The sequence below is a fragment of the Cynocephalus volans genome, chromosome 7 (assembly GCF_027409185.1).
Source record: "Cynocephalus volans isolate mCynVol1 chromosome 7, mCynVol1.pri, whole genome shotgun sequence".
Lineage (NCBI taxonomy): Eukaryota > Metazoa > Chordata > Mammalia > Dermoptera > Cynocephalidae > Cynocephalus > Cynocephalus volans.
The window spans coordinates 93,249,949-93,277,198 of record NC_084466.1 but is presented as its reverse complement, the minus strand read 5'-3'; the positions used below and the strand labels follow the sequence as shown (position 1 = coordinate 93,277,198).

Here is a 27,250-nt window from a genome sequence, read left to right as displayed (position 1 = left end):
GTGTTTTTTATTTTGTTGAGTGAATCTTTCAGCTCCAAGAGTTCCACTACATTCTGTTTTCAGGTATTAATCTCTTTGTAAATTTCCTCCTAGATTTTTTTTCTCATTTCACTATGTTGTCTGAGTCTTCTCATATCTCAGTGAGTTTCCTTAAGATTGTTGCTTGGAATTCCTTCTAGGTCATTTCAAGGGTTTTCTGCTCTATAGGGTCTGGTATTTGAGAATTACTGTATTCTTTTGGTGGTGTCATATTTTCTTGTATTTTCATATTTCTAGTATCTCTACATTGATGTCTGGTCATCTGGTACAACAGTTGCTTCTTTTATTACTCTGGAGTGGGCTTTGAGGAGAGAGAGTTTTTCTTCTCTTTCCAATCTTGGCTGGTGACTTTCCTTCTGTCATTGTAGTCGAGTGTCTGCCAGGCCACCTGCATGGTGGCTGTGGCTACTGCTGTGGCATCAAGCTGCTTTTTCAGCAGCTGTGGCTGTGGTGGTGGCTGTGGTAGGCCCCCTATGCTGAAGTGGTTTGTGGTATGCTCTCTTGCCTGCTTCTGGGCAGGGGATGCTGCCCTTGGCTCCTTCCTAGGACCCCAGGCATGCTCTGTTTCTTGCCTACTTCTGGGCAGAGGGGGCTGCTGCCTTCCATGATCTTTGTAAAGTGCCTTTATAAAAAGGGGGAGCACTGAATTTGGAGTCAGAAAAATGGAAAATAACCACAACTTGTCCCTCTAGGCTTTTTGTCTTTTTGAACATAGTATTTAATTCTCTAAGTCTCTTTTTCTTCATCTGTGGACTAGGGGTAATAAAATCTATTTGGTGGTTGTGGGGATTGAATGAGATGATGTATTTTAGGTTAGTTGGTACAGTATATTGCACATAGAAGGTGATCAAACAAATAACTGATGCTGTGAAGGGTTGCAGCAGCCAACAGAGCTCTTCAGAATGTTCCATGCTTCTGGAGGACAATCTGCCTTCTGCCTTGGTCTCCAGGTACAAACCCTACACAGAAGACAATTCTGCAAAAAAAAAAAAAAAAAAAAAATTCAGAACTGAGAACTTTTTTTTTCTATGTTGATGTTTAGATGGCCTAAGAACTTATTATTCCATGTTTGGGGGCAGAGATTTTGTTATGCCTTTCCTGTTAGTGTTAAAAGAAAATCCACACCTCCGCCCTGTCACGGTCACCACAATGTTGTGCTATGCAATGTATCTCAAGCACTTCCTGCCCGTGGGAATCTGCCTAGTGCTTCTCCAGTATGAGAAAGGCCAGTCTCTTTGCTGAAGCTGTCAGGGACTGTAATTGCCTTTAATATCCAAGAGTGCATTGCTAGGTACCATGACACACAGTCCCTACAGCGCACAAAACTAGGTAATTCAAGACAGGAAGATGGGGATATGAAAACTAAATAGTAGAGATGAGGGTAGATATCCTATCTAGTTTCTGAGGAAGGGAAAGAATTCAGTCTTTCAGTATTAAAAATAATATTAGCTGTGGGTATTTTTGTAGATGATCTTATCAGTTTGAGGAACTTCCCTGTTATTTCTATGTTGCTGAGAGTTTTTATCCTGAATGAATGAATGTTAAATTTTGTCAGTAGTTGTTTTCTGCATCAGTTGAGATGATTATATTTTTTTAATCTGTTTATATGGTGAATTGTATTTATTTTTCAATATTGAACCAACCTTGTATCTCTAGGATAAATCCTACTTGGTCATGATGTATTATACTTTTTATATAGTGCTGTATCTGATCTGCTAATATTTTGTTATAGATTTTTCCATGTGTGTTTATGAGTAATTGGTTTTTAGTTTTCTTTTCTTGTAATATATTTATCCAGTTTTGGTATTAGAATAGTTACTGGGCTCATAAAGTAAGTTGAAAAGTATTCCCACCTCTTCAATTTTCTGGAAAAATTTTTTAGAAATGGCATTATTCTTTGTTAAATCTTTCATTGAATTTGCCATTAAAGCCATTTGGCCTAGAGTTATCTTCATGGGCCAATATTAAACTATGAATTCAATTTCTTTAATAGATACAAAATTCTTGGGGTTATTAATTTCTTCTTTAGCACCTAAGCTTTTGTAAAAAAAGAAAATTCTTACCCCCATTTAAACCTCTACTTTTAATCATTGTGGCCATCAGATGACCATTGTGTGTTCCATGATGTGATTACAAATTCTTCTCTTGCTTTTTTGTTTGGTGGACAAAGAAAATATGACTCATTCATACATTTATTTATTTGTTCATTCAGTGAAGAAGATTTTAATCACATTTTGAATTCCAGAAACTGCAATGGGGGATTGTGGTTTCAAAGATGAATAAGACGGGATTCTTGAGTTCAAATAAATTATATTAAGTGGGAATAATAATAATAAAATGCTTGACGATGCTGCAGTGGGATATGTGTGAAGGTTACGTGATGAACAGTGCACAGAAAGAGCAATCAAGGAGCCACTAATTCTGCCTACGGGAAATAACGGTTGGCTTCTAAGAAGAAATGGCATTTGAATTGGGCCTTGAGAGATAAGGAAAATTTTATCTGGCAGAGGGGAGTCTTGTCACATGAAATGTCATGGGATGTTTGAGGGAAAAAGCTTTTTCAGCTTTTCCCAGGATAAGAGTACCTACTTCAGGAATTCACTGTTCTGATCAGGGGACCCAGGTGTGAACGGTGACTTAAAAAGTTAAACCGCTCTAGTCACCACTGTTCTTTTAGTTACGTGTTTCTCAAATGCGGTCCAAGTGCCTGTTACAATCTCACTGCAGAGGGGACTTATGTTGAATTATTGTGCCATGATGATTCTCAGATTTCCAGATCCTATTTTTATTTAAATGATTATTTTATTTTATAGTTGTAATAATAAATAAATAAATCTTTTCTTCAAAGATGTGGCCTTGAAATGGATCTTAATTTGAGTGTTGACATTCCAGTGACAAAACAAGAACCGGCATTGGTAGGTGAATAGAAAAAGAGAGAGAGAGAATGAATCATAAATACCTGTAAAATGTGACCTTTACTTCCAAAGAGTACATTATGGAGTTTCTCCAAAAGTCAGTTGATGGTCATTATTCACAGTTTTACCTGGAGGGTGTTGGTCATGTCAGGCCAGCTAAAGTCGCTATATCCAGATGCAACTGTATGCATTGCCCTCTGAATATATCATGAAAACAATGTCTCTGTGTAAATTCAGGAACACCTCTTCCTCATCTAGGTTAACTGTGTCTAGAACTTTGCATGTGAGACTTGATTTAATGTCTGTTGCTGCAGCTACTGCTGTTTTTGCTGCTTTTGTGAACCATGTGGGGCTCCAAGAACACCTTGCTTGCACAACATCCAGGAGCTTGCCAAGTAATTGCTTTATTTAATTAATGGAGGCTCTTTGGAAGTTAGGGTCCCTTGTTTTCAATTTTCAGTTAAAGACACCTACTGATTTCCGTTTTAAAAATAGATGCCGTCTACTTGATTTGCTTATTACTCTTTGATACTAAGATATAGTTCTAATGGTTCTGTGGCGTTGTCAGTTATGTGAGTATTCACGAGTATTTAGGTAAAGCCTGTATAGCTTAGAATTATTCTAACGACTGAATGTGTCATCAAAGCTTTTGCCCCAGGACTCTGCTGTAAATGCATATGCTGTATTTGGAGAACAAAATCTAATTTTTGTTTTTGTGACATAAATTCTTAACATATATCTACTATTCACTATATGCTAGGCACAGTGCCAAAGAAGTGTTAGTGGAAGGGATGTGTGTCAGTTCACAACCAACGCTTTGGAGAAATGGCTGTGGCTACCCCACGTTCTTTCCCCTTGCACTAGACTGATGCATATAAGAGGACTTGAAAGGAGATGGCAGAACCACAAAAATCGCACTTGGAGGAAGCTGCCTGCCTTGAACCTTTTCAGTAAGGAAGGTGTAAACTTCTATTGTGTGAGGCCACTGAAATTTGAGGGCTTATTTGTTATAGCAGCTTGTATAACCCTTCCAAATACAGTAATAGGACAGTTATAGGAAACTCATAATAAAAATCATGACAAATTGTCAAGTAATAGTCGCCGTGGAAGGTACATGGGCAAGGATTATTATTCCCATTTTAGACATGAAAATTGAGGTTCACTTAAGTCATGTGACCCGCCAAGATTTGCAAGCCCAAGCTATGGAGGAATTAATACCAGTGTCCATGTATTCTGACTGTTTCTTAGTTCCACTCTCTTGCCCTATTTTGCCTCCTTCATTATATTTGTATATGAAATTATTATGGTTTTTTATTTTAAATTTTGTCTACTTATTTCCTGCCTTCCACTACTAGGTTACTGTGTCCATCCGCTCAGACCTTATCCATTGCTATATCCCTATCTACTAGGACATTGCCTGGCTGTAGAAGGATCTCAGTAAATAGTCATGTAATGTAAGAAGGCATGAATCAATTTTGTAATGCAGATTAAAGTGTATGCCCCTTATACATTTCTGTAAAGGAAAGAAGGAAGGAAGGAATTACAGATGAGTGGATTGTGTTTTCATGTATGTGTGTTTGTGTGTAGAAAGAAGAAAGGATAGGGTGATGGCATTGGAGTAGGAAGGGACTGATGATTTTTCACTCTTAACATTTTTAAAATTTAATTTAATTTAATTTTACTTCTTAAGATACATTGTACTTGATTTTCATGCCCCTTTACCCTTTCCTCTCCACCCCCGCCCCCATACACACATCTCATCTGTGCACTTGGCTTAAATAGTTCAAGGAATTTTTGTGGTTATTCTGACTTCTTCCCCCCACCCTTTATTTGTTTGTGTGTTTATTTATTTATTAATTTTCAAGTGATTGCTGTTTGAGGAAGAAACATTGGCCTGGGAGGATCTCAATCATTGCTAGAATGAAACAAATAGGTCGCCACCTGATGGAATTAGGAGAAGAGAAGGCAAAAAAATTAACAGGGATTTAATATCTGTTCTTGGGGTCATTACTCTAAAATTACAAGTATCATATGCCAAGAAAAACAAGCTTCTTCTTCCAAAATTATTACCATGAAAATTTTCAAACCCACCAGGAGGTCGGAAGAATAGAACATTACACATACCTGTATTCTTTACCTAAATTCACTGGTAATACTTTGCCTTGTGTGCTCTTTATGCCTGAGTCAGCATGTGAGTACACTATTCTTAGTGAGACAGTTACATAAATTGCAGATGTCATCACACTTTATTCCTAGATACTTCATCATACATTTCCTACGTGGAAGGATATTTTCCTTAGAAATAAAAATACCATTATCATACCTAAGAAAATTAACATTAATTAAAAATACCTAGTATACAGTCCATAGTAAAATTTTCTCAGTTTTCCCAGTGGTGTCCCTTACAACTTTTTTGTTTTAATCTAGTATCTAATTAAGGTTTACACATTGTATTTGGTTGTTAAGTCTTTTAAGTCTTTTTAAATTTAGGGCAGTAGTTTTCAAGGTTGGTTCCCAGACCAGCAGCATCAAGATCACCAGGAAACTTGTCAGACATGAAAATGCTGGAGTCCTGCCCCAGACCCACTGAATGAGAAACTTGGGGCAGGGGCTGAGGGGGACAACAACCTGTTTGGTAGAAGCCCTCCTGGTGATTCTGATGAAATTGAAGAACTGTTGATCTAGAATATACTTCTCCCTTTCTTGCTTTTTGTGATATTTAGATTTTTTTCAAAAGCCCAACTCAATTTTGTTGTAGATTACCCTACATTCTGGATTGTTCTGGTTGTTTCCTCATGGCTTGATTAGTAGGTTTAACATTCTGGCAAGTATAAGAGATGCTGGGTATATTTTATTGCTTCACGTTGAGAGGCACATGATATTTAATTATCCCTTTCTTAGCCATATTCATCATTTGGTTAATGTGGTTACCATAATGTTAATCCACTCTAAAGGTTCCCCTTTATAATTAATAAGTAACCTAAAGAGTGACAGTCTAAGGCTGTATGAATATTTTCTTTCCTAGTTAATTTTTATAAAATAGTTGTAACATTCATTGATAATACTTGCCTGAATCACTGCACTGGAGTACAGTGATTTTTCTAGTTTTATTATTCCTTCTAATTAATTAGTTGTCATTCTTTAAATAAGAGCTTTCCCCCTTCCTTTGCATTTATTTGTTTGTGTGTTTAAGTATCATTATGGACTCGATGTTTTTTTAATTCAATGTATCAAATAATTACTATGATTATTCTTTTTGATACTCAAATAGTGACACCTTTGGCAAGAGAGAGAGCCTCTTCAAACCACCTTCTGTGTTCTTTTTCTGCTTTCTGGCACAATAAGATGTTCTAGGCTCACTTTGTATGTTTCCTGCCCCACAACATGAATCAGCTATTTCTTCAAGGAGCCCTGGTTATTTTTAGTAGGCAGCGTTTTTTGGAAACCAGTACCTGGCTGCTAGGTGTCCTGCACACATACTTACACACACACACATTCATGTATGTGTATTTTTAAGTCATAATTTCTTACATATCCCTCCAATTCAAATTTACAGGACTGTTAACCCCTCCTCTCCCTCCACCTCCCATCCTTCATGGCTCCTCTTCTCTCCCCTTCTTCAACCTCCTCCTTTTTTCTTCATCATCATCATCATCATCATCACGAGTTTTCTAGGGCTGCCATAGAAACTCAAAACTAAGTAGTTTGGAGTATTAAAGCAACACAAATTATTATCTCACTGTTCTGTAGGTCACAAGTCTGACATGGGTCTCTTCTGAGCTAAAACCAAAGTGTAGGTGGGGCTGCAGTCCTTTCTGGAGGCCCAAGAAAAAAAATGTGTTCTCTTGCTTTCTCCAGCTTCTAGAGCTCACACGTGTTCCTTGGCTTGTCGGTCCTTCCTCCATCTTCAAAGCCAGTGATTTGTATGTCTCTGACCAGTGTCTCTGATCATTCCTCCGTGGTCCCATCTTCCTCTCTGATCACAGCCTCAAAAGCTTCTCCCTTTTAACGACTTGTGATGAGATTGAGCCCCTCCATACAGTTCAGGATAATGTCCCCATCTAATGGTTTGTACCTTTCATCACATCTGCGGAGTCCCTTTTGCCATGTCAGGTAACATATTCTCAGGTTCCAGGGATTAGAGTGTGGACATGTAGGGGCCAGTTTTCCACGCACCACATCTTCTCTCATTCTTTATTTCACTTCTCTTGCAATGAAAATCCCGACTTCCAACAACTTCAGCATATTTATGTATTTTATCTTACAGTATACAAAAAATAATTTGAGAATGATAACATTAACGGCAATAAACTTACTAAGTAAAGTTCAAGATTTCTTTGGAGATTGTTTTGTTCTCAGAATATATCTCACTCAGGTGTATAGTTGAAGAGTACTCTGTTCCGAAATTAATTAATTTCTTTGTGTAGTTATGTTATCAATTTAATATATAAGCAGGTTTATTTTTTCTGTTCATATTCAGTTTTAGGGTTTTCTTTTTTCATCCTTTTTGATTGATTTTATTTTTTGGACATGTAAAATATATGACTATAAAAAGAGATGTGTTCAGAGAAGTCCCCAGCTCATCCTGGTCCCCTTCACCGTATTTCCGCCCACACACTCCACATAGTCTCTTATCCGTTTATGGTTTATCCTTTCTATATTCTTTTTATGAAACATAGATGAATGTGTTTTTTAATTTTATTTTTACTTCTTTTTTATCCGAAAGTAGCTGAGGTTTATGTGCTTTTTTGCTCCTTGCATTTTTCCTCAGCAGTATGTCTTCTCAGATATGTATATATACATTCACACACACACACGCACACACACACATACATACGTATGGTGTGTCCTGGAAGTCACTCTGTATCAGGTGGTCATGGAAATCTTCCAAGGAGTAATTAATAAATTTTTTATATACCTTCCACATTTTTTCCCCATAGGATATGCATGGCTTTATTAGATACTGCCAAACTGTTTTTCAAGTTACCAGGGTTAAGTAAGAATTCTATTTGTTCCATATTCTTGCTAAACTCTTAAATTACGAATCTCTGTAATTTTAAATATTTGTGTGTGTGTAAAGAATCATTGTGGTTTTAATTTGCATTTTCTTGTTGACTAATGGGTTGAGTACCTTTCTTATTTGTTCATTGGTTGTCTATCCTCTGTTGTGAAATGCATATTCAAGTCTTTGCCCCCTTTTCTATTAAATTGCCTGCCTTTTCCTTATTGATTTGTAGGAATTTTTTATATTTTTTGATGTTATGTATATTTATATTTTTTGATTGTTATGTATACATTCTTTGTCAGTTATGTATATTGGAAATATTTTCTTCCACTGTGTGCCTGGACTCTCTTAATGGAATCACTGAAGGAATAGAAATTCCTAATTTTATTGTAGTGTAATTGTATTGTTTAACATGTGACAGCAACCACATGCTATGTTTGTGACTTAACTAAAAAAAGAAATACATTGAGAGAAAATGTCTCTTTGTATGCCTTGCTGCCCACCCCTTCACTTCCTAAGGCAGAGCTAATCTTTTTTCTATGTTTGCATAACATTTTCTACATAACATTATTATATATGGCGATTTTTATTGCAGTTATTTTTATTTGACAAGACATCTCCCTTTCTGGCCTGTTAGTTCCTCAAATGTAGAAAGAGTATCTCCCTTTCTTTTCTTTTCTTCTTTTTTGGGCATCGTTGGCTATGCCTTGCACATGGTGTTTCCTCCCTTACTTGTTTTGCCTGAAATTCCATTAGACATGTATTCAGTTGGTCTGCTTTATAATAAGTGCCTATTTTAAGAAATGAAAACATCCTAACATGTATTAGTTCATCAGGAAATTAGTTGCTTCTTTGGAAACATGTAAAAGGTGGGGAAAAAGAACAGTGATGTTTGGATTCTGGAATTGAAAGCCCAAGGAAGGCAAGTGGGAGTATGAGGGTCATAGATACTCTAGGAGGAAAGGATGAACCAAGGAAAAGAAAAGAGGGGCACAGAAAAGAAAAAGGGCTACATCGCTGTGTCTACTGTGTGAGCTTTGCACAGTGTGGAAGATCTGCTTAGATGATAATAGGGGTGATGTTCATTAGAATAGAACTAGCTCTCAGGGAGCATTTTCTCTAGACATTAAGAAACGAGGCCTAGAGAGATGGAATGTTTTTGCATAGAACAGTTAGTAACATACCAGAGTTGATGTGATCTTTCTTGTGGTTCCAAGAGGGCACTTCTGAAATCAAGCAGGTATCCCACTGCAGTGGCCCGAGCTTTCTCTGCTTTTAGAGCTTTTCGAAGTTGGGCTACTAATCTCAGGACTGAAATTTACATCTGTCTTTCTTGACTTGCTTCAGTCAAGTCAGCTGTATTTGTAGAGGTGCATTGTTCAGCCTCAGAGCATTGTTTAAATTTAAAATCAATGAAGAAAAGTGAGCCAGTGAGAGACACAGACTGATTAAGTGCTGTCTGTATGAAGAGGTTTATCCTCTGCCACATTTCTGTTGAAATCCTGAGAAATGTGAAAAGAATGGAGCAAAGTGAAAGCAGATTAAAAATTATGTCAGATACCAAAATGCAGTAAAGCAACTGCATCTTTGACAGGTAATCAAGGATCAGGTGACTTTGAGTTTTGATTTGGCATAATGATGTCAGCATATTCACACACACACACCATCTACACACATAACACACATACACAAAGTACACACACAACATGTATAGTGCATTTACAGGAAGACTCACAGAGCACACATAAAACAGTGCACACACAAGCACCCACATGCTCGCACGCAACACACATGCACACAGAGCATGCAACTCACATTTGGGCACGCACATGCATACACACACATAAAGTTGTTCTCGAGTGTTATTATAACAATGTAGTTCCATTTGCCAACTTATCCTACATTTTTATTTTGAGGAAAACATAGCAGTAGAGGGGGAATTCTCTTCATCAGAAAATTCAGTGAAAAAAAATTCCCAAGACATTGTCATGTATTACTGGTTATTTTTGGTGGTTAAGAGAATTATTTGAAAACAAAGAAGGCTTTCACAAAGCCTCTAAAATACAAAAGATTTAATAACATTTACATCTGTGTATCAGCCATGTCTGTAATGCAAGTCATGAATAACACATAAACCAGAGCACGGAAAGAACAGAAGTGCTCACACATCATTTAAAATCCAACCCACCCCATCGTCGGTGGAATCAAGTACACAGCAGGAGTAGTTCCAGTTGATACACACACAATATAGTCATCGGAAATGAAAACATATTAATTATGTTCCTTAAGGGTAGGAGAGAAAGGGCAGGATCCACTAAACCTGTCCCATTTCTCTGTTGAAAATCTGTACCACAAAATACGTCATGGGCTACCTCTTTATTTTTCTTAAGAAATTGCAGAATGGGTGTTTGCATGTATTTGTCTTGTTTTACTGTTCATTTAAATCTGCACTTGGGGCTCAGCTTTGTCTCCTTGCTGTGCTGAAAATGGAGGAGCTTTGACTTGCAATAATGGATGCTTGTTAAAAGTGAGTAACTTGCAAAAAAATAATTCATTGTTGAGCAATGATATTTAAAACAATAATACCTGCACAACTCCCAGTGGAAACCCACACTGCTGTGAGATTAGCCATGTAATACCCAAACCGACAACCCATGGAGCAACACGTTTGATCAAGAAGGAAATCCTTCCATAGTCTGATTCAGATCTCAGTGAGCCACAGATTTGGAATTGTACTTTCCTAGATCGGTTCATTGGGCTCCTGTGCATTTCCAGGCATCTCCTAGGCTTTATGTGTACACTGGTAAGAGATCATAGGACAGCCGCTGCTGCCCTAGCAGAGAGGGCACGAGTTGAGGGAGAAGGGAACTGGATGATTTTTGTATGGGCATTTACATTTGATGTTTTTGTTTGTATTTATTCTTAAAGTCAGTGTTGTTGTTTTTTGTTTCCAGAGTTAATCTTAGACCAGCACTTTTTGCTTGCTGGCTTTTGCTTTGGTGTTTGTTTATTTGTTTGACTTTGCTTTCTTCTGCTGCTGCTTGTTTCCCCTCTGTCTCTAGGCCTTCGTTTGCTGATGTCAGACCACGGCACATGGGTCCTGAACAGTTTAAAATGAGTACTCTAAATGTCATGGAACCCCTTCCTCGTCCTCCCCTGTGTATCTCATTTTAGTGTGAAATTTCAAGCTTTTCTCAGTCCTCACTGCAGCAAAAGGTTAATAGTCATCTATTTTTTATGTACTATAAATGCTCAATTCCTAAGGAGAGTGTTTTGGGGCAAGTTGAGTGTAATTGCTAAATAATATAGTCATTTTCATTTTAAATGAGTAATACTTCCATTGTTCCCGATGCTTCTTTGTGTGTGTGCATGCATGTGTGTGTGTGTGTGTGTTTGTGTGCCTGAGTAGGTAGGCATGGGTGAGGCCTCCACGAGGGGGAAGCTGCAGCTATCCCATAGGAGTTTGTACATTTACGCATTTGGGTTTTAAATGTTGTGCTGCGTCCTGGGCCTTTTAGGCAGTGCAGATTATGTATAATAGATGACCTGCATTTACAGAGATGTGTGCTATACAGATGTAAATGTTATTATAGCTTTTATATTTTATGTTCTTGTTGAAAGATCATTTTGTCTTTGAATAATATGGCCGTTCAATTTTTTTTTGGAGGGGGGGTTATCTTTAAAAGAGAATATGAGATGAATATTGCACATCATATATTTCTTAAAAGTAATTTGGAATTTTAGGGTCTGGGATTGGGGCTGACTGATACACTGCTGTGATGAGATATAACCCCTGGAAAATAACAGCACCAGCACATGCCTGCATCTGTCTAACCTCATAATTCACTTTCACATTGGATTATGGATGTCTGCGTTCAGTGAGTCTATCTTCCCTTTAGGTATTATTTCAGCCCTTTGAGATAATAAGGAAAGTTTAATTGCGTTGTTAATTGATTTTTTGCACAACATTATTACCTTGATTGATTGCAGAGTTGATGAAAATGTTAGACACAGGCAGCGTGGAGTATCAGCCGGGCAAGGAGTGGGAGCCTTGTGGAGAATAGATAACCTTGATGTTAAGAGCTATATCCTTCAGATATGTCTTCCCTTGACATATTGATGGCCCTTGAAAAGGGAAAAGCTGATTGTATGCAGAATGCAATCATTAAACCCACTTCAGCTGACTGTTGATTAATTTGTTTTTTCCTGAAGGATCTAGTTACAGGGACCCTCACTTGTACCAGCCGCAGCCATTTTCTAGGATCCAGACTGTGCTTAACCCTGTAGGTGAAGAGAGAGAAAGAAAGAGCATGGCGTGACCTAGATGGGAAGATGATCTTCAGGTGTGCAGATGTGCTCTTGACACTGACGGGCATCCTCGCCCTTGGGAACACTCTGTTTCCTCCACCACACTGCTGATTTTTCCCAAAATATCTATTCTTTAAAATGCCAGTTCCAAGGAACCCTTCACTGAGACCTGGGGTGGAATGAAAGGGCACCTTTGGGAAGGCCAGGAAGGTTTGTTCACCTGGCTTCCGGTGGTGTCTAGAGAAGACGCGGCACTCAGGAGCTTTTTTATACATTAGATAAAACCTTTCGTAAGCTTGCTCCTGGGATTGGAGAATTTGGTTGTTATTGGTGTGTGTGCGTGTGTGTGTGCGTGTGCGTGTGCGTGTGCGTGTGCGTGTGCGTGTGTGTGTGTGTAGAGGGGAATGATGAAAAGGGATTTCTGGAGTCAATTTATTATATTTTCAGTTACTCCTCTATGACCCTATATGACTCTTTCCAAGAAAATTTATTGAAATCTGTCATCATTACTGCAGTATCCAGGGCCCTCTTTATGGTACCAAAAAATCAGGTCGATTGATTAGTTTGTTTACTGATGATTAATGGGACTTCTTCTGCCCTGTTTCCGTCCCCTCAAGTCTCACTACTTCATCCATAGCTGTCCAACCCTGGACAGACTTAGAGGGCCAGCCTTATGGGGAAAGGAGCTGGCTGTGGCAGCTACAGGAGAGTGGGAGCCCATGGGCATGAGGTAATTCCAGAGAACTGCCTTCTCTCTCCCCACCCCAGCTCCTTGCTTGTTACTTACGGGGCATTTTGACTTATTTGCCCTCTTCTTCGCTTTGTGGCGGTTCCCAATATTTTTTTAAACCAAATTTTAATTATAGAGCCTTGTTGGAGGCTTACCAAAACTTATATCATCTTCCTGGAGGACTGAGCCCCTCTGGGAGAGGTCATGTGGGCTTCGGGACAGAAGAGAAACAGTTCTCCAATTTCTCAGCACCATGGAGCACCCACCTTGTAGACCAAATTCACTCCATTATCCAAAGCAGTTTCTCCTCAGTCTGCCCCCCCCCCCCCCCCATTATGAGTCTTTCTTCTCCTGAGCTAACTACTGGCACTCAGGGAGTCTAATATCCACAGAGTCTTGGCCCTCAATTACCGTAATGGCTTATAATGAGATTTTGGCCAAGTAGCAGGTAGCAGGTTATTACTTCCTGCTCAGCGTGGGCAATGTCTATGCTGTTAATTTGTGTTGCCGAATGTGGCTCAGAGCTGGGCATCAAACTGTCAAAGCCAGATGTATTCTATTAGGTGTGAGGCTCACATTGGCCCATGGGCAATTTTTTTTCCCCCCAATATGGAGGCATGTTAACTCTCCACAGGGTGAATCTTGATGAATTCAGGCCAGCCAAATAAAAGGGGTAATATCCCAAGCCATCAAAGTTCCAGGGACAGATAACACCTGGTACCACCCACCGTTAGCATGTCTCTGACTGGGGCCTCTCCACTGATGGGCAAAAAATATACCCCTCTTAATATTGCTGGAGAGACTCTGGTGCCTTCATTAACTTTTAATGAGCTTAACCCTAATGAAGGCCCTTATAATATGTTCTTCTACAATTTACTTTGTCTTTATCTTGGGGGGAAAAATACACACACACACGCACACACACACACACACACACACACACACAGAAGGTTCATATTGTTCTTATAAAATGCTTTCTGCTATTCTTAACATACAGTTTCTTGCATTAATATAATATATATGTACACTTTTTTTTTCAGAGCAGGTTAAAGGATGGGGAGTTGAAGATCAGGAAATAATGAAAATATTTTGGCATTTGGTGGTAGGATTTGCTAGTGTCCAAGAATTATGCTGTGCTTTCTACAACAAAAGACTTTTGGTTATTTTTTTGTACGGCAAACTTTCAGTTAGATCATATATCAGCAGATTCCTTTTGTTTTCCTTTTGGAGAAAGCTATTTAGGGTGTCCTGGAATTAGGAAAGATTATATTAATATCAGTACAGGAAAAGTTTGTATGGATTCTAATGAAGGGCAGATGGAGGCTGGACCAAGGGGTCCAAGAAAGAAAGGCCTTTTCCCCAATCCTTGCAGGGTTTGAATTATGACAAACCCAGTTGTTACTGGCTCTGCTTAATTTTATTTGAGAGGCTCTTTTTTGCAGCTTGAAGAATTAAAAAAAAAAAAAAAACAGAAAAACCCAGCTTGTCTTTATTTTCAACGACTCTCTTGAGAAATTTCAGCCTGCGGAACCAGACAGGACTGTGGATGTTTTCCCCGCTTTTGATGTGAGCTCTCTAATAGGAACAGATCTGAAACCCAAAAGCAAATTTCTGCTTGAGAGCCGAGCCAAAATTCCCATTCAGACGCTGCAGGAGGACCCCCACTGCTCAGATTTGTTCATATAAGATTCTGTCAATTTAAGGGGAGTCTAAAGACTTCCTGGGAAATTTTTACTGCAAGTTTTTTTTTCCATTCTTCATAATTATGTTTTGCAGGTATAGTTCTATTCTACTTATCCAAAAAACTCTTTTTTTTCTTTTCTTCTGTTAATGTCATCTGCACATCACTTAATTTAAAACTTTTCTGGGTTTTGTTTTGTATTAAAGAGTTGGGGCAATCTTTTATTATTGTTATTTTTTATTTTAGGAACCATTTTTTTCCAGACTGTTATTAGAGAGAAAATAAAACCTCCACTTACCAAAACTCAGCACACTAGGATTCTCAGTTAACCAGATGTCTTATCTCTGAATCTGAATAGTCCTGATTTTATGAGAATAAAAACTACCATCAAGGGATTTACTTTTTATTTATTTATTTATTCATTTTTAAATTTATCAATATACAATGTAATTGATTTTCATGTCCCTTTACCATTTCCTTCTTTTTCTCCCTACTCCACCCCCCGAACCCCCCGGATATACTTTCTAAAATGGAAAAAAGGGTCCCTTATAGGTCATCCTAGAACAGTTTCTTAAAGGTGGTCCCCAAGATCAACATCACCTAGGAACTTGCAAAAATGCAGATTCATGGTCCCAACTCAGACCTGCTAAATCAGAAACTCTGCGGATGAGGCACGACAACTGTTTTAGCAAGGCTTCTGGGTGATCCTAATGCACGGGCAAGTGGGAGAAACACTGTCCTGGGGCCAACCCATGAGTTCTCCTACTTGTAAATGTCCAGCGGTGCATAGTAAATGCTAGGTTCAGAAGCATCCTGAGATCTTTTAATTTATTCCACAATAAAAAGCAATCTATTGAGTATCTGCTATGCCCTAGGCTTCATGATGCGTGAGTGAAGAGCTGTTGTCCCTACCCTTTGGAGCACATATAAACAGGAGATCCTAAGACTTTGAGAAATGTTCAGTCAGCAGTCCTCCCACCCCAGCTAAACATCCTACCTGTATCATCCTCACTGCAAATCCTCAGTCATGGTCACTGTGACATACCTAGTATGACAATGAGATTGAATTTGGTTTTGGATGGAGTTTTATGTGTGAGAGAAAGCTCAGAAAGGTTTCTAGTTAACCATGAGTTAATAAGATAATTTAATTAATTAACTAGAGCCCAACATTCCCCTAGTGGCTACTCAATCACGTGACTGTTACATGAGGAAGGTATGAGGGAAGGCAGCATGTGACAGCGATTTTGTCCTTCCTTCACTGACCCCTTGAGAGCCTCCTCAGCTGACGTGCAGAGCCACGCCTGGACTCAGCCCCAGTTTCCCCTGCCCAGAAGTCTAGTAACTCCAATTTTTGTTTACCCCCTTCCCTGATTGAATCCACTCATTCATTTTTATCCTATAGGATTCTAATTTAAAATGCCATTCCCTTTATTGCTGTTTTAAAATGTATGTATAATGATATGTTTGCAATCTCGAAAGCCCAGAAGTACCTCTGGGTCATTTGGTGCTCCAGGCAGGAAAACAGGCACTTGGCCCGTGTGCCAGAAACCAAAGATGGGACCATCTAAGGATCAAACAGCGGCTGGAATTATTGTTGTATTTTTATTTGAGTAGTTTCTGCTTCTCTTTTCTGGTGACTCTGGACCAGGTAACCTGAGAGGGAAGATGGTGGTTGGCTGGGTTTCGGACAGGGAATGCCTTAAAAGGAGGTGGCTGTGATTTGCGTGAATTGATCTAGTTTTTATTTTATTTTATATTTATGTTTTTTACTCTTATGGCTATCAAATGATGACAACTCCATGCCATTGGGTGGCATATTTCTTTTTGTTCTTCCACAGTAAAAGTGATCTTTTTCTAAGAAATTGGGGAAATTTAGCTTTGCTTATTAGTTTGCATGCTTCATTACATTGATGCAGGTGATTTGCAAAAATCCCCAACCCCTGAGCCTGAAAGATTAATTAGAGTAATTGATGGTAAAGAAAATCAGTCCCCTGAAATTGAGGCAAGAGGAATCTGGCAGCCCCATTCCCAGAAAGCCTTCAGCACAGATTGAGTAAACATGACGTATTGATCGTTACAGAACCTATAATTGGTGACCAAAAGCACAGTGTGTCTTTAATGGCCCTCCCTGAATAGTTCCCGTCATTTATTTATTTATTTTTTGAAAGAAAGCTGCTGTTTTCCTATATTCATGCTGCCCTCTCGTGGCGATGCTTCTGACTTCAGATGGAAGGTGGAAAAGATGAATGTAAAGATAGTGGTGGTGGAGGTGGTGGAGGGATTTTTTTCTTCCCTTCTTTTCTCTCTCCTGTCTGAAATATTTCTGAGTTCCTCCGTCAAACAACTGAGAAAGAAACACGAAGCCACACCACCTGACCACTGTCCGTTTTGACTGACAGCCGGGCTTATGTGGCATCCATCCCTGAGCTGCTTTGAAGGGTACTTCCCAAATCTTAACTGATTTGCATCCCATCTCAGCATGCACTTTGGAATCCAGCCCATCTCAAATCCATTCAGCTCCACTTAGAATGCAGACGTCGGGGAGAGGGTAAGCACAATGTTTCCAAACTGGCCTTGAGGTTCAAGTTTCTTTCCACAAAAATATAGGTAGGAATGAGCCTGAGTCACGTTCTTGGTGATCTTCAAAATTCCCTGATTCCTGGGAACGGGACTGAACAAATAAATAATAAGTTGGTGAAATAAGCTATAAAAGCAAGACTTCTACTGATGTTCTAAGGGAAGTGTCCTATAATTCCGATATTTCTGTACTAGAAGGGTAGAGTTGTATGGAGGCCTGGTCTGGTACTGTCACCTTAAGGAAGCCAATTGGAACCTCACTTTCCTCCTCTGTAAAATGAAGGATTTTGCCTAAAATGCATATCTTTACCTAAGATGCAGATCTTTAAATGCTATCCCATCTCAAGAATTCTCCGATCCAGTTAAAGAAATACTTTTAAAGAAAAGTTTAACATTCTGTATATGAGCTTACTAGGAAGTATAGCAAATAATAAAATATCCTTATAGGAGAGTGTAAATAAATCATTGTGTATGAAATCAGGAGTAAAAACTGTTTCTGCCTTCATTTTTGGCTGGAAAAAAAAGTAACCCGTGAATAAAAATATAATTTTGATTGCTAAGGAGATGTAATGGAAATGTAATGGAGTTTGATCTCTTGTTAGTATAATACGTTCCTGTTTGATTAAAATACAACATGTATGGAGGTAAGAGCCCACCTTCAGATCTGAGGTTTCTCCTGTCAGTTTCTGCTCACCCCTCACTACCCCCACTACAAAAAAAAAAAAAAAAAAAAAGGAAATTAAACAGCATTGACATCGAGGAAAAGCACGTTGACGGTTTCCTTTCCATGATTCACATAATGGAAACATCTGCTGCCAGATAACTTTTAATCTGTCAGCCTAATATTTCCCTGATGCAAAGAGGACTTTGAATGGCCAGGGCAGGTCTGGGTAGAGCCACGGCATTTGCAGCCTGCGCGTGGGTCCAGGGCTCAAGGTGGGACAGTGGAGCTCGTTACTGAGGAGCCCCTCAACAGTGCAATTATTCCTCAGACTTGGACCAACTTTTCCATTTTCCATGGACAGGTTTTGTGAGAGAAAACTTGCCCTGTGTTTTTTTTCCTCTCTCACCTCTCCCACCTCCTTTTTTTCTTCTAGAATGACACTCTCATGGGCCCGGAGTGTGTCTTCCGCAGGCGCTGGCTTACCCCACGCCACTCGTCTGCCCTCTCCCCACCCGTGCGTGCAGCCTGCCCGGTCTGGGAGGCCCGCGTCTGAGTTTTGCATGGCTCTCACCTCTGGCACAGATCTTGCCAACATCCTTTCCCTGCTTTTTCTTCCTTACAAACACATGGGTGACACTTGACAAGGCCCAGCATTTGCCTAAGCAGCCTGTGTAATCTGTTCTCCCATCAGGCGCACTGGAAGGCTACATGAGCCTCTTGTCATGAGCACTGGGGCCAAAGGCCCTCTTGTCATGTGGACGGGTTGCCTGGCATTTTTGTCAGCCTTCTTTCAGGACAGGGATGCATTCTAAGGCTCGAATAGGTGGCCCATACTGTGCTCTTTGCTAGTTCTTGGTAGAAAGCAGCATATCTTAACCCCTCGATTTGGATCCTACTATGTTCCTAGAGTATTTCTCTTTGTCCTACATGATCTTGGTGCTCAGAAATGAATAAAAGCTATCATTTACTCTAACTTATGATCAACATTGCTGGTAGAAATAATCAGACTGAAAGAAAACTCACAGCGACTAAACCCGCACATATATAATTTATTATGGATGAAAAACTGACTCAAGATTTATATCTTATTGGTATTGAAAACCACACAAATTCACGGGGAAGAATTAGTCTTGATAGAGATAACGAAAATGAAGTAAAATTAAAGTGAAATAAAACTACACGCAATAAAATTAGTTGACTGAACTTTAATAGAAGACTCAAGTCTTCCTGCCATAATTTAAATCTGCTGAATTTTTCCCCCCAAAATGAGACTTTGTAAAAATAAATGACTCTGAAAGAGATATAGAAGATATAATTGGTAAAATATGATGTTTGGCAAAAGCTGATTGAGGAATTTAACCTGAATGTAAAAATTACATGGAAAAAAAGTGATCCCATTGAAAATAAATTCAATAAAATAGGAATGAAGATGTTAAAAATAGAAATGGTTTAACTTTGCATTTAAAAATTGATTAAGGAATTAAATTGGCTAAATGGAGTTTGCTGTGAATAATTAATGCTTTCTCAAAGGAAAAATCACCAGGCTAGTTTACATGTTTATATTTATAAGCATGAACTCAAAGCATCCCTGGAGTCAAAACAGCAGAATTCAAATGTCCACCAGTCCATAATATCAGGGTCAGTGCAGCAGGGTAGGATACAGACGGGTGCTTTGTATAATAAGGGAGAAGCAGGAGGCATGGATTGAGGTGGTCCCTACAGTACTTAGCAAGGACAGTGTGTAGTATGGCCCCCACCCCCACCATGGTGAAGGTAGCAGGAGCCCTAATAGACATTTTGGGGGGTTTGCAAACATTGCAGCAGCAAGGCACCCCTTTCCAGCTTAAGATGCAGATGGTGTGCTGAGACAGTGGCCTGAGGTTGCGCCCAGCTTCTTTTTCTTATTTGCCTTCTTTACTGTCCCCTGGGTCAGGTGGAGAATGTTTCCCCGTTTCATCTCCAACCAGAAGCTTCTCAGATGGGTCCCCTTTCCAGCTTAAGATGCAGATGGTGTGCTGAGACAGTGGCCTGAGGTTGCGCCCAGCTTCTTTTTCTTATTTGCCTTCTTTACTGTCCCCTGGGTCAGGTGGAGAATGTTTCCCCGTTTCATCTCCAACCAGAAGCTTCTCAGATGGGTCCTCAGATGAAGAAAAAATACATCTGGCGTGGGGGAAAGACTGTCCTCCTTCCACAAAAACCGCTCCCAAGCAATCCCTTCCCTTAAGACCTTCTACAGACTCTTTTCATTTTGTCTCAGTGTTTAAGTAACTTGCACTGAAGGAGGCTGTTGTGCGAGGAGCCTGTCATTGTGCAGGCTCCGCGAAATCCCGTGTGACATCCACGGCAGAGCTGATAGCACATCACACGGGCTGACCTCGGTACTGCTCCAGCCACTTCTCAGGATCATAAACACGGGTGTTTATTCCTTCCCAGTTCCCAGCTTACTCACGGCCTGCACTTAACAAAGACCGAGGAATGTGCTTTCTGGGGAATGTGCCCTCCCAGTGTATGGTGTTTACAGCTCGATGGTGACGTTCACTTCACTTCTCTCTTTCCAGCCAGACGCTGCGATTGCTTTGTTTTCATGAGAAAAGTGTCCGCATGAAAACACCACTCGCATTTAGGAACTGGGGCTGTCGCCTTCTGTTACTCTGCCCCCTTCCTCAATAAGGCCAATATTTAATCCGTATATATTTTTAAATGTTTCCAACGCCTGAAGTTAAATGTTTTCAATGCCAGTGGTTCAAGTACGAATGTTCAACAATTGAAATTCCTAACTTTGTGGATTCTGTTTAAATTTTATATACACAATAATTTTAATGGTATTAATTAATTTATTCCACAAATATTTGTTGAATGCCTCCTCTGTACTGAGTACTGTTTTAGGCACTGGGTGTTAGATATTGGGGAAGAAGGAGAATATTTCAGGGGTGACATGTTTGTGGATATGTGTAGTGTTGTACGGAAACGTTGTTCTAGAACCTTCCACCATGGACCGGAAGGACTCACCTGATACTCTTCCCTTCTCTGTCACTGGACCACCCACCTCTTCACAACACTGTTTGCAGATGTCATGAGGAGTCTAGTTTCTTCCTTTCTCATTCAGATCAAAGGACAGGAGTTCTGTGAGGAACCCTGTGTCCCTCGCCTGTCATCATTCTAATTGTCAGCTCCTAGCGATCACAATGAGATAGAGATCTGTTTGTTATTACACAGCTACACTCACAAACATTTATGATAATAGCACATAAAATGATGATCACTAAAGTGATTACCCAAACTAACAATATGATAGAATTGATACTTTCATTTCTCTGTTTTGCAAATATGAATTTATTGGTCCCACCTGTAACGTCATCATCAACGTTTTGTGTTTGTACGGACTCTTTTTCCCCACTACTAAAATATCAATGACGGGCCACTTGCTCTGATGGTCAGGCTTTAGTTCTGTTGCATGTGGGGTTATGAGTCTTGGGCTGATGTCAAGGGTTCTGGTGTGTAGGCTAGTTAGGGGGCAGCACTTCCAGCTGTGAGTATGAAATACAGGTTGCAGGAAAGTTAGTGGAAACCCTTTCCTTGGGGATTTTGGCATCCCAGGGAACTCCCTTTCTGTCCAAGCTATATTATGGAGAGATGGGCTGGATGGGTTTCAATTGCTGACTTAGTCTAAATCAAATTTCTGATTAACTGACTATTGGATTTGCCTCCTACATCAATCGATAATGGACCTGACATCCTTATCTTCATAAGAGAAATGTTTGAAAATGTTAAATAATCTATTTCAGAACTAAAATGGACCTCTGAGATTATCTGGCCCCTTGTCCTCATTTTACAAATGGGGAAATCAGGCAAGTGAGGGAAGGGAACGGTTACATGGTCAGACACACTATTTAGGTTAAAGGCACAGCTAGATTTAAATACAGGTCTTCCCCCACAGCCCCTTACTAAATAGATGGTTGAAATGCATCTGGGCATCCATGCAGGAGATCTGGGCATCCAGGAAGCTGTGCTGGACTCAGATGCATGGGTGAGCAAGAACTTCCTTCCCTGGACATTCAGGGCTTTCCCCCCAGTGAAGTCTCTGGTAACATTCCTGCCATCACAGCCTTGCATCCAAGAAAAGAAGCTGGTTCCCACCCCCTTAGGAAGCCCAAGGTCATAACTTAACCTGCATAATTAGTACATCCATTCCAGAGGGAGAAAACATTGAAAAGATAAAGGGCCTCTTTAAAACAGATTCTTCCCAGTACATTTTTTTCATAATTATAGTGTTAAGAGCTTATACTGATGGAAAAGCTGGCTACTTAAGAAAAATTAGGAGTCTCGTTTGGCAGAAGAGGATTTCCCAGGAGAAGGCACATTGTCATTTTTCAAGACCCCCGAAAAGAAATTCTGCACAGACAGCTGCACGTCAGCCTGAAGCCTGGCAAGTCTGCCTCACTTATTATGGTCAAAGCCAGATATTTTAATTAAAAACACTACATATGCCATTAAATGTGTTGTTCCCCCTCCAGTTCCAAGATGTTGTAGTTTGAGGAGATACAAACAAGGGAATCCATTGCAGATGTGCTTGGAAACCATCGCCTACTGAGTCACAACCAGCGGGTTCCCAAATTCCAGCCTCAGAGCGCCTCTCTGTCAGAATGTTCTTTGCAAGTAAACTGTTTCCTCTGTAATTTTCACAGTTTATGGCAGCTGCCATAGCGGGAGAAGGAGGGGCGTGGGGAGAGCCGAGGAGAGAGAAACACAATGCTTCCTCACTTAATGCATGAGCAGAGGCTAGCATTTTACAAATAACCTTCATGATAAATGAAGTCCTGTGGCCACCCCTGAGACTGTGCTATTTTCTGTTTGTTGGTTGTTTGTTGGTGTTGTTGTTAATGTCATTTATTTATTTATTTTTGAACACAAAAGTTACCTATTGGGTGACAGTAGCATCCCAACAGTGAGCTCGGATAAGAGGCTCAACGGAGACAACGCCTGCTTAATGTAAGCCGTTGTGGACGGGTTGAGCTCAGAAATTTCAGCTGATTTTAACTGTCCCTAGCTGGAGCACCTTGCTCCCCAGGCGATCACCAGCAGCTGGATTTCATTTTCGGCTGCCAGGCTGTCCCCGCGCCTTCCTGGAGCAGCCCACAGATGGGGTGCCTTGCCTTTAAGGATTTTATTCAAGGTGACAGCTCCTCACACACTGGCATTCTGATCACCTCGAGTAACTGAGATATCAGTGGGGATGAGTGCGCTCCTCCTGCAAAGTCCAAGTTTAGATTGACCGAGGTTATCCTTAGGCCCCTTGACACCACTGCTCCAACGGTACTGGGCTGCCGGGAACTTCACAGCTGCCGCAAGTTTCGTAATGAAGTCTGGGGAGAAATGTTCCGCAGGAGCAGGCGGAGAAGACCCCAAGTGAGAGGGAGTGATGTCAGCTTTTGTTAGAGCGGCAGACGGTGTTACAATATCCTTGGCATAATATGGCGCTGGTATCTCTGTCAGAATCTCTGTTCTCTGTCACTGCACACAAACCGGGGCCTGTCTGTGGTCCTGACAGTGTCTTTTCAGATCAGGTTATTGCCAGCACAGAGACTGACTCAGCTTCCCACCATCCAGCCCCTTTGTTTGAAGTCTGCCCTTTTGTCATTAAGGCACTTGATGTCTATTTAAACCTGACAGTGAATGCCGTATCTGTTTTCCCGTCGAGAGATCATTGACAATATTAATACCTCATGTCCTTGCCTCATTTTCTAAGCACTGACACCTAGCCGCAGTCTTCTGCCTTCATCAAACAGCCTTCTCTCACCAGGACATCTATAAACATTCTTGCTTCCAGGCCCACAGAAACAGAGTAGGCCTTAAAAAGGACTTTTATCAATGCCAACCAGAAAGAAGGCCTGGGATGTGGCTCAGAACACATCACAGCCACGTTCCTGGAGCATCAGCCTGTTTCCAGGGCAGTACTTGCCATCCAGGTGGAATGTAGGTGAGAAGTGGAATTGAAGTTTACCATGGAGAGGGAGTAGAGGAAGGAAATTGAATCCCTGAATGCACTAGAGTTTACTGGACAGAGCGTGCTCATGGTGGAAGGTGTGTGTGTGTGTGTGTGTGTGTGTGTGTGTGTGTGTGTGTGTGTGTGTGTGTGTGTGTGTGTGTGTGTGTGTCTGACTGTCATTCTTTTACTCAAGAGAAAGACTGTGTTCTTTATGATATCTGACAGCCCTATCTATTGCTTTTTATAAAAATTAATGCTGTCGAAAGAAATTAACATCCTTTGGCTCTATCCTTCCAGAATTTCGAGGGTTTCTTTTACTCAATTATGTTTAATCCCCTGTGCCTTTTCTCATACATCTGAGGCACCCTCACCCAGGCCTGCAGGGGGTGCTGTTTCTGGGGCAGAACCTGACTGGCCAGCCCACAAACCATCAGGATTCTGGCATTGGTGACAATATTATCACAGCCCTGGGTGCTACCGTAATTCAGCACAATAGAGGGACTCAGTGTCAACAGCTAAAAGAATAATTTAAGCCCCAAGAAGGGTCTCAGTGAGATTTCATCCAAGCTCAATGTTTCCAGGCACCAGACCAATACTGAAAACAGAAATGGGGGTTTGGGGGCCAAGGAGAAAGCACGGCCAAGGGGAAGAGTGATCCACAGTAAACTTGCTCAAGGGAGCAGGCAGGAAGTAGAATCAATGAGAGTGAGCCCACGACCAATTTTGAGACCACGGAATGATGTCCTCCTCTGCCTATCGCCAATTCTAAAAGATTCTGTAACCCCAGCGATTTACAGATTTGTTCCAAGCCATCCAAGCCAGAGAGCATCCACCCTGTCTTTAAAAGTGCCTGAGAGTCATTTTAATCTTCTTTAAGAACAAGGTTTAGTGTAGTGCAGATCCGTCTCTGACAGTAGCAAAAATATGCACTATAGTACTTGGGATTTCTCATGTGAAGAACCTGGTTTATTTCAAGTGCTAATTTATCCGGATTTAACACAAAATGGTACCTGTTGGTCTTACGTTATCAAACTGATAGCTACTTATTTTCATAATTATTTTTTCCTATTTTCACAGACAGATTTGTGGCTCATGAATGAATGTTTTATGGACATTTCCTTTCTTTGTTTTCTTCTAGCTGTGTATACTTTAGAGAATCAAGTCCTCTTAGTACCAAGACAACTCTGTGCAACTGAATTTTAATTTAGTATTTCTAAAATTAGAAGAAAAAAACCAAGGTGGCACAAAGCAAAATGAAATTATAAATCTTTTCTTGGAAAAACTGATTTTTTTTTCTACAAAGTGTTCACAATAACTGGGCAAGTGGTTTCTTATGGGTATATAGAATAAATAATGAGTTGATTAAAAAGTTCAACCCTATTCTAGGGGTATTTTTCTTAGTTAAGTTTCCTATAATCTCCTTGAATGAGAGGAAAACTTTATATGGAGCCATAAAATTACTTATAATAAAACTTAAGGTGAAAATAAAATGCATTTCAATCTGAGAAGTTCAGGATGCCATTTAATGTAAGAAGAGGCCATTTAACGTCAGAGTCTCCTTTTACTTTCCATATGGTGTTTTGTCAACATCACCTCTCTTCCTTAATCATTCCTTATGTGCTTCATGCCTCTTGGGATTTGGAAGATTCTCTCTGGAAGTTAATAATATTGATTCATGATAGAGGGCTTCAAAATGGGAAGATTATCCTACATTTGTTGCTGGGGCTGGGTCCATCCTTAAAATCTTAATTTTCCATTCTTAGAAACTCTGCTAAGGGAACCAAGAGAGAGGAGAGGGTTATGCTATATTTTGGGGAGTAATTGGCCAAATTAAAAAAATCCCTAAAATGTAGAAGAGAAACCATCCAGAAAACATGTTATTCCTAGAAATCTGTACTTGGTCATGACATTTTATTTGAGTGTCAACTCTTGAGGACAAGAAGGTAGGGTCCTTCTTTCCTGGGGCTTAATCCACTTTCTGCCACCCATTGCATCTGAGATTGGCATTGCCTGTCTGTTTTGCAGCACCTGTGTTTCCCTGCGTTTCTAATTGGGCCACCTGTAGTGATGTGTTTCTTTTTATTTGCAGGTGTCCTGGGGAAGTGCCGCTATGTTTACTATGGGAAAAACTCGGAGGGCAACAGGTTTATCCGAGATGACCAGCTCTGAAGCCAAGTTCCGTGTGCCTTAGCCTACTTCATGACAATAAAAGAAAAAGGGAAATCAAAAATAAAGACAAAACTAAAGAGAAAACCATGGCCCACATTGTGTCTCTTTGGGAAGGCTATGACTTCAGCTTTTGGTACCTTCTGCTGACTTTGCCAGGCCTGTCAAGATCATCCTTCTGCCTTAGACTGAGTGGTCACATAGAGATTGACATGATTGCCCTTAAGCAGGTCTCATCCACCAGGGTGACAGGCAGTGGCGGTGAAGCACCAGGGCTGACAGCATGAACACCATGATAGATTGCCTGGTCCCTCCACTGCTCACAGGGGAGCAGAGGTCACACCTGGGGCCTCCCGGAGCATGCTCAGTGGCTGCAGTCAAGGGAGAAAGGCTGCGTCTTTAGCTTGCCTATCGAGTCGAGACCCCTCTCATCTCACTGTGCTGTGGGTTTATTTTTCATGAAATAGTCACAGTGTAGGGGAAGCCCACTCTGCTTTATTTCCCCTAAGTCTTCACCTCTTATATTTTGCACATGCATAGTGCCCCCTGCCCCCCGCTGCCATCCTTTAGCATCATCTTTATCACAGGAGATGCATTTTGGTTTGCAGTTTGTCAGAGAACAGAAGGTGCAATTTCTCGGCCGGGTTATATGTTTATGGCCGGCTTCATGTTGTTACAATCCCTGTATTGGAGTAAATAGCTTTCCCCAAATCCCTGACTACAAAAACATGAACTTGATCTTGTTTCGTTCATTTCTAAATCCACTTCTTGCTCTGCACACAACGCACTGTGAAGTATCTTCCCCGGCATGAGGGTTTGGTTGCACCGGGGACTCTTATTTATTTATATATTTTTTAACCACACACATTTCCAGCTACGACTATGGCCTTATTTGTGCTTGGGGCTGGCTTGCTCCTTTGGGTGCTATTTAAATGTAGTGAAGTGATGAAAGATAGAGTGGTGGGTTAAGAGGTTAAAAAACAAAATCAAGTTGGTGAAAACACCCACCAGACCAAACAGTTTTTATAGAAGGTGCAAACCTTTTGAAATTCATATCTTTCTCAGGACCTCTCAGCACTTAAATCCATGGCTTGTGAAATGGTACTATGTCTCTTTATTTTTTTAGGTAACTATTTGTTTGTTTGTTTGTTTGTTTGTTTGTTTGGTGGCTGGCCAGAA

General features: G+C 40.3%; 1 protein-coding gene across 3 annotated transcripts in view; it reads left to right on the top strand.

The window, feature by feature from the left end:
* Positions 1 to 26,134, top strand: part of LRMDA (leucine rich melanocyte differentiation associated) — a 1,115,169-nt gene extending 1,089,035 nt beyond the window's left edge. For all 3 annotated transcript variants that reach the window (XM_063103067.1, XM_063103065.1, XM_063103068.1), the window contains one exon: positions 25,995 to 26,134. In XM_063103067.1, coding sequence (XP_062959137.1) covers positions 25,995 to 26,096 — 102 coding nt within the window. In that variant the 3' untranslated portion in view covers positions 26,097 to 26,134. The remainder of the gene's footprint in view (positions 1 to 25,994) is intronic.
* Positions 26,135 to 27,250: the final 1,116 nt, after the last annotated feature.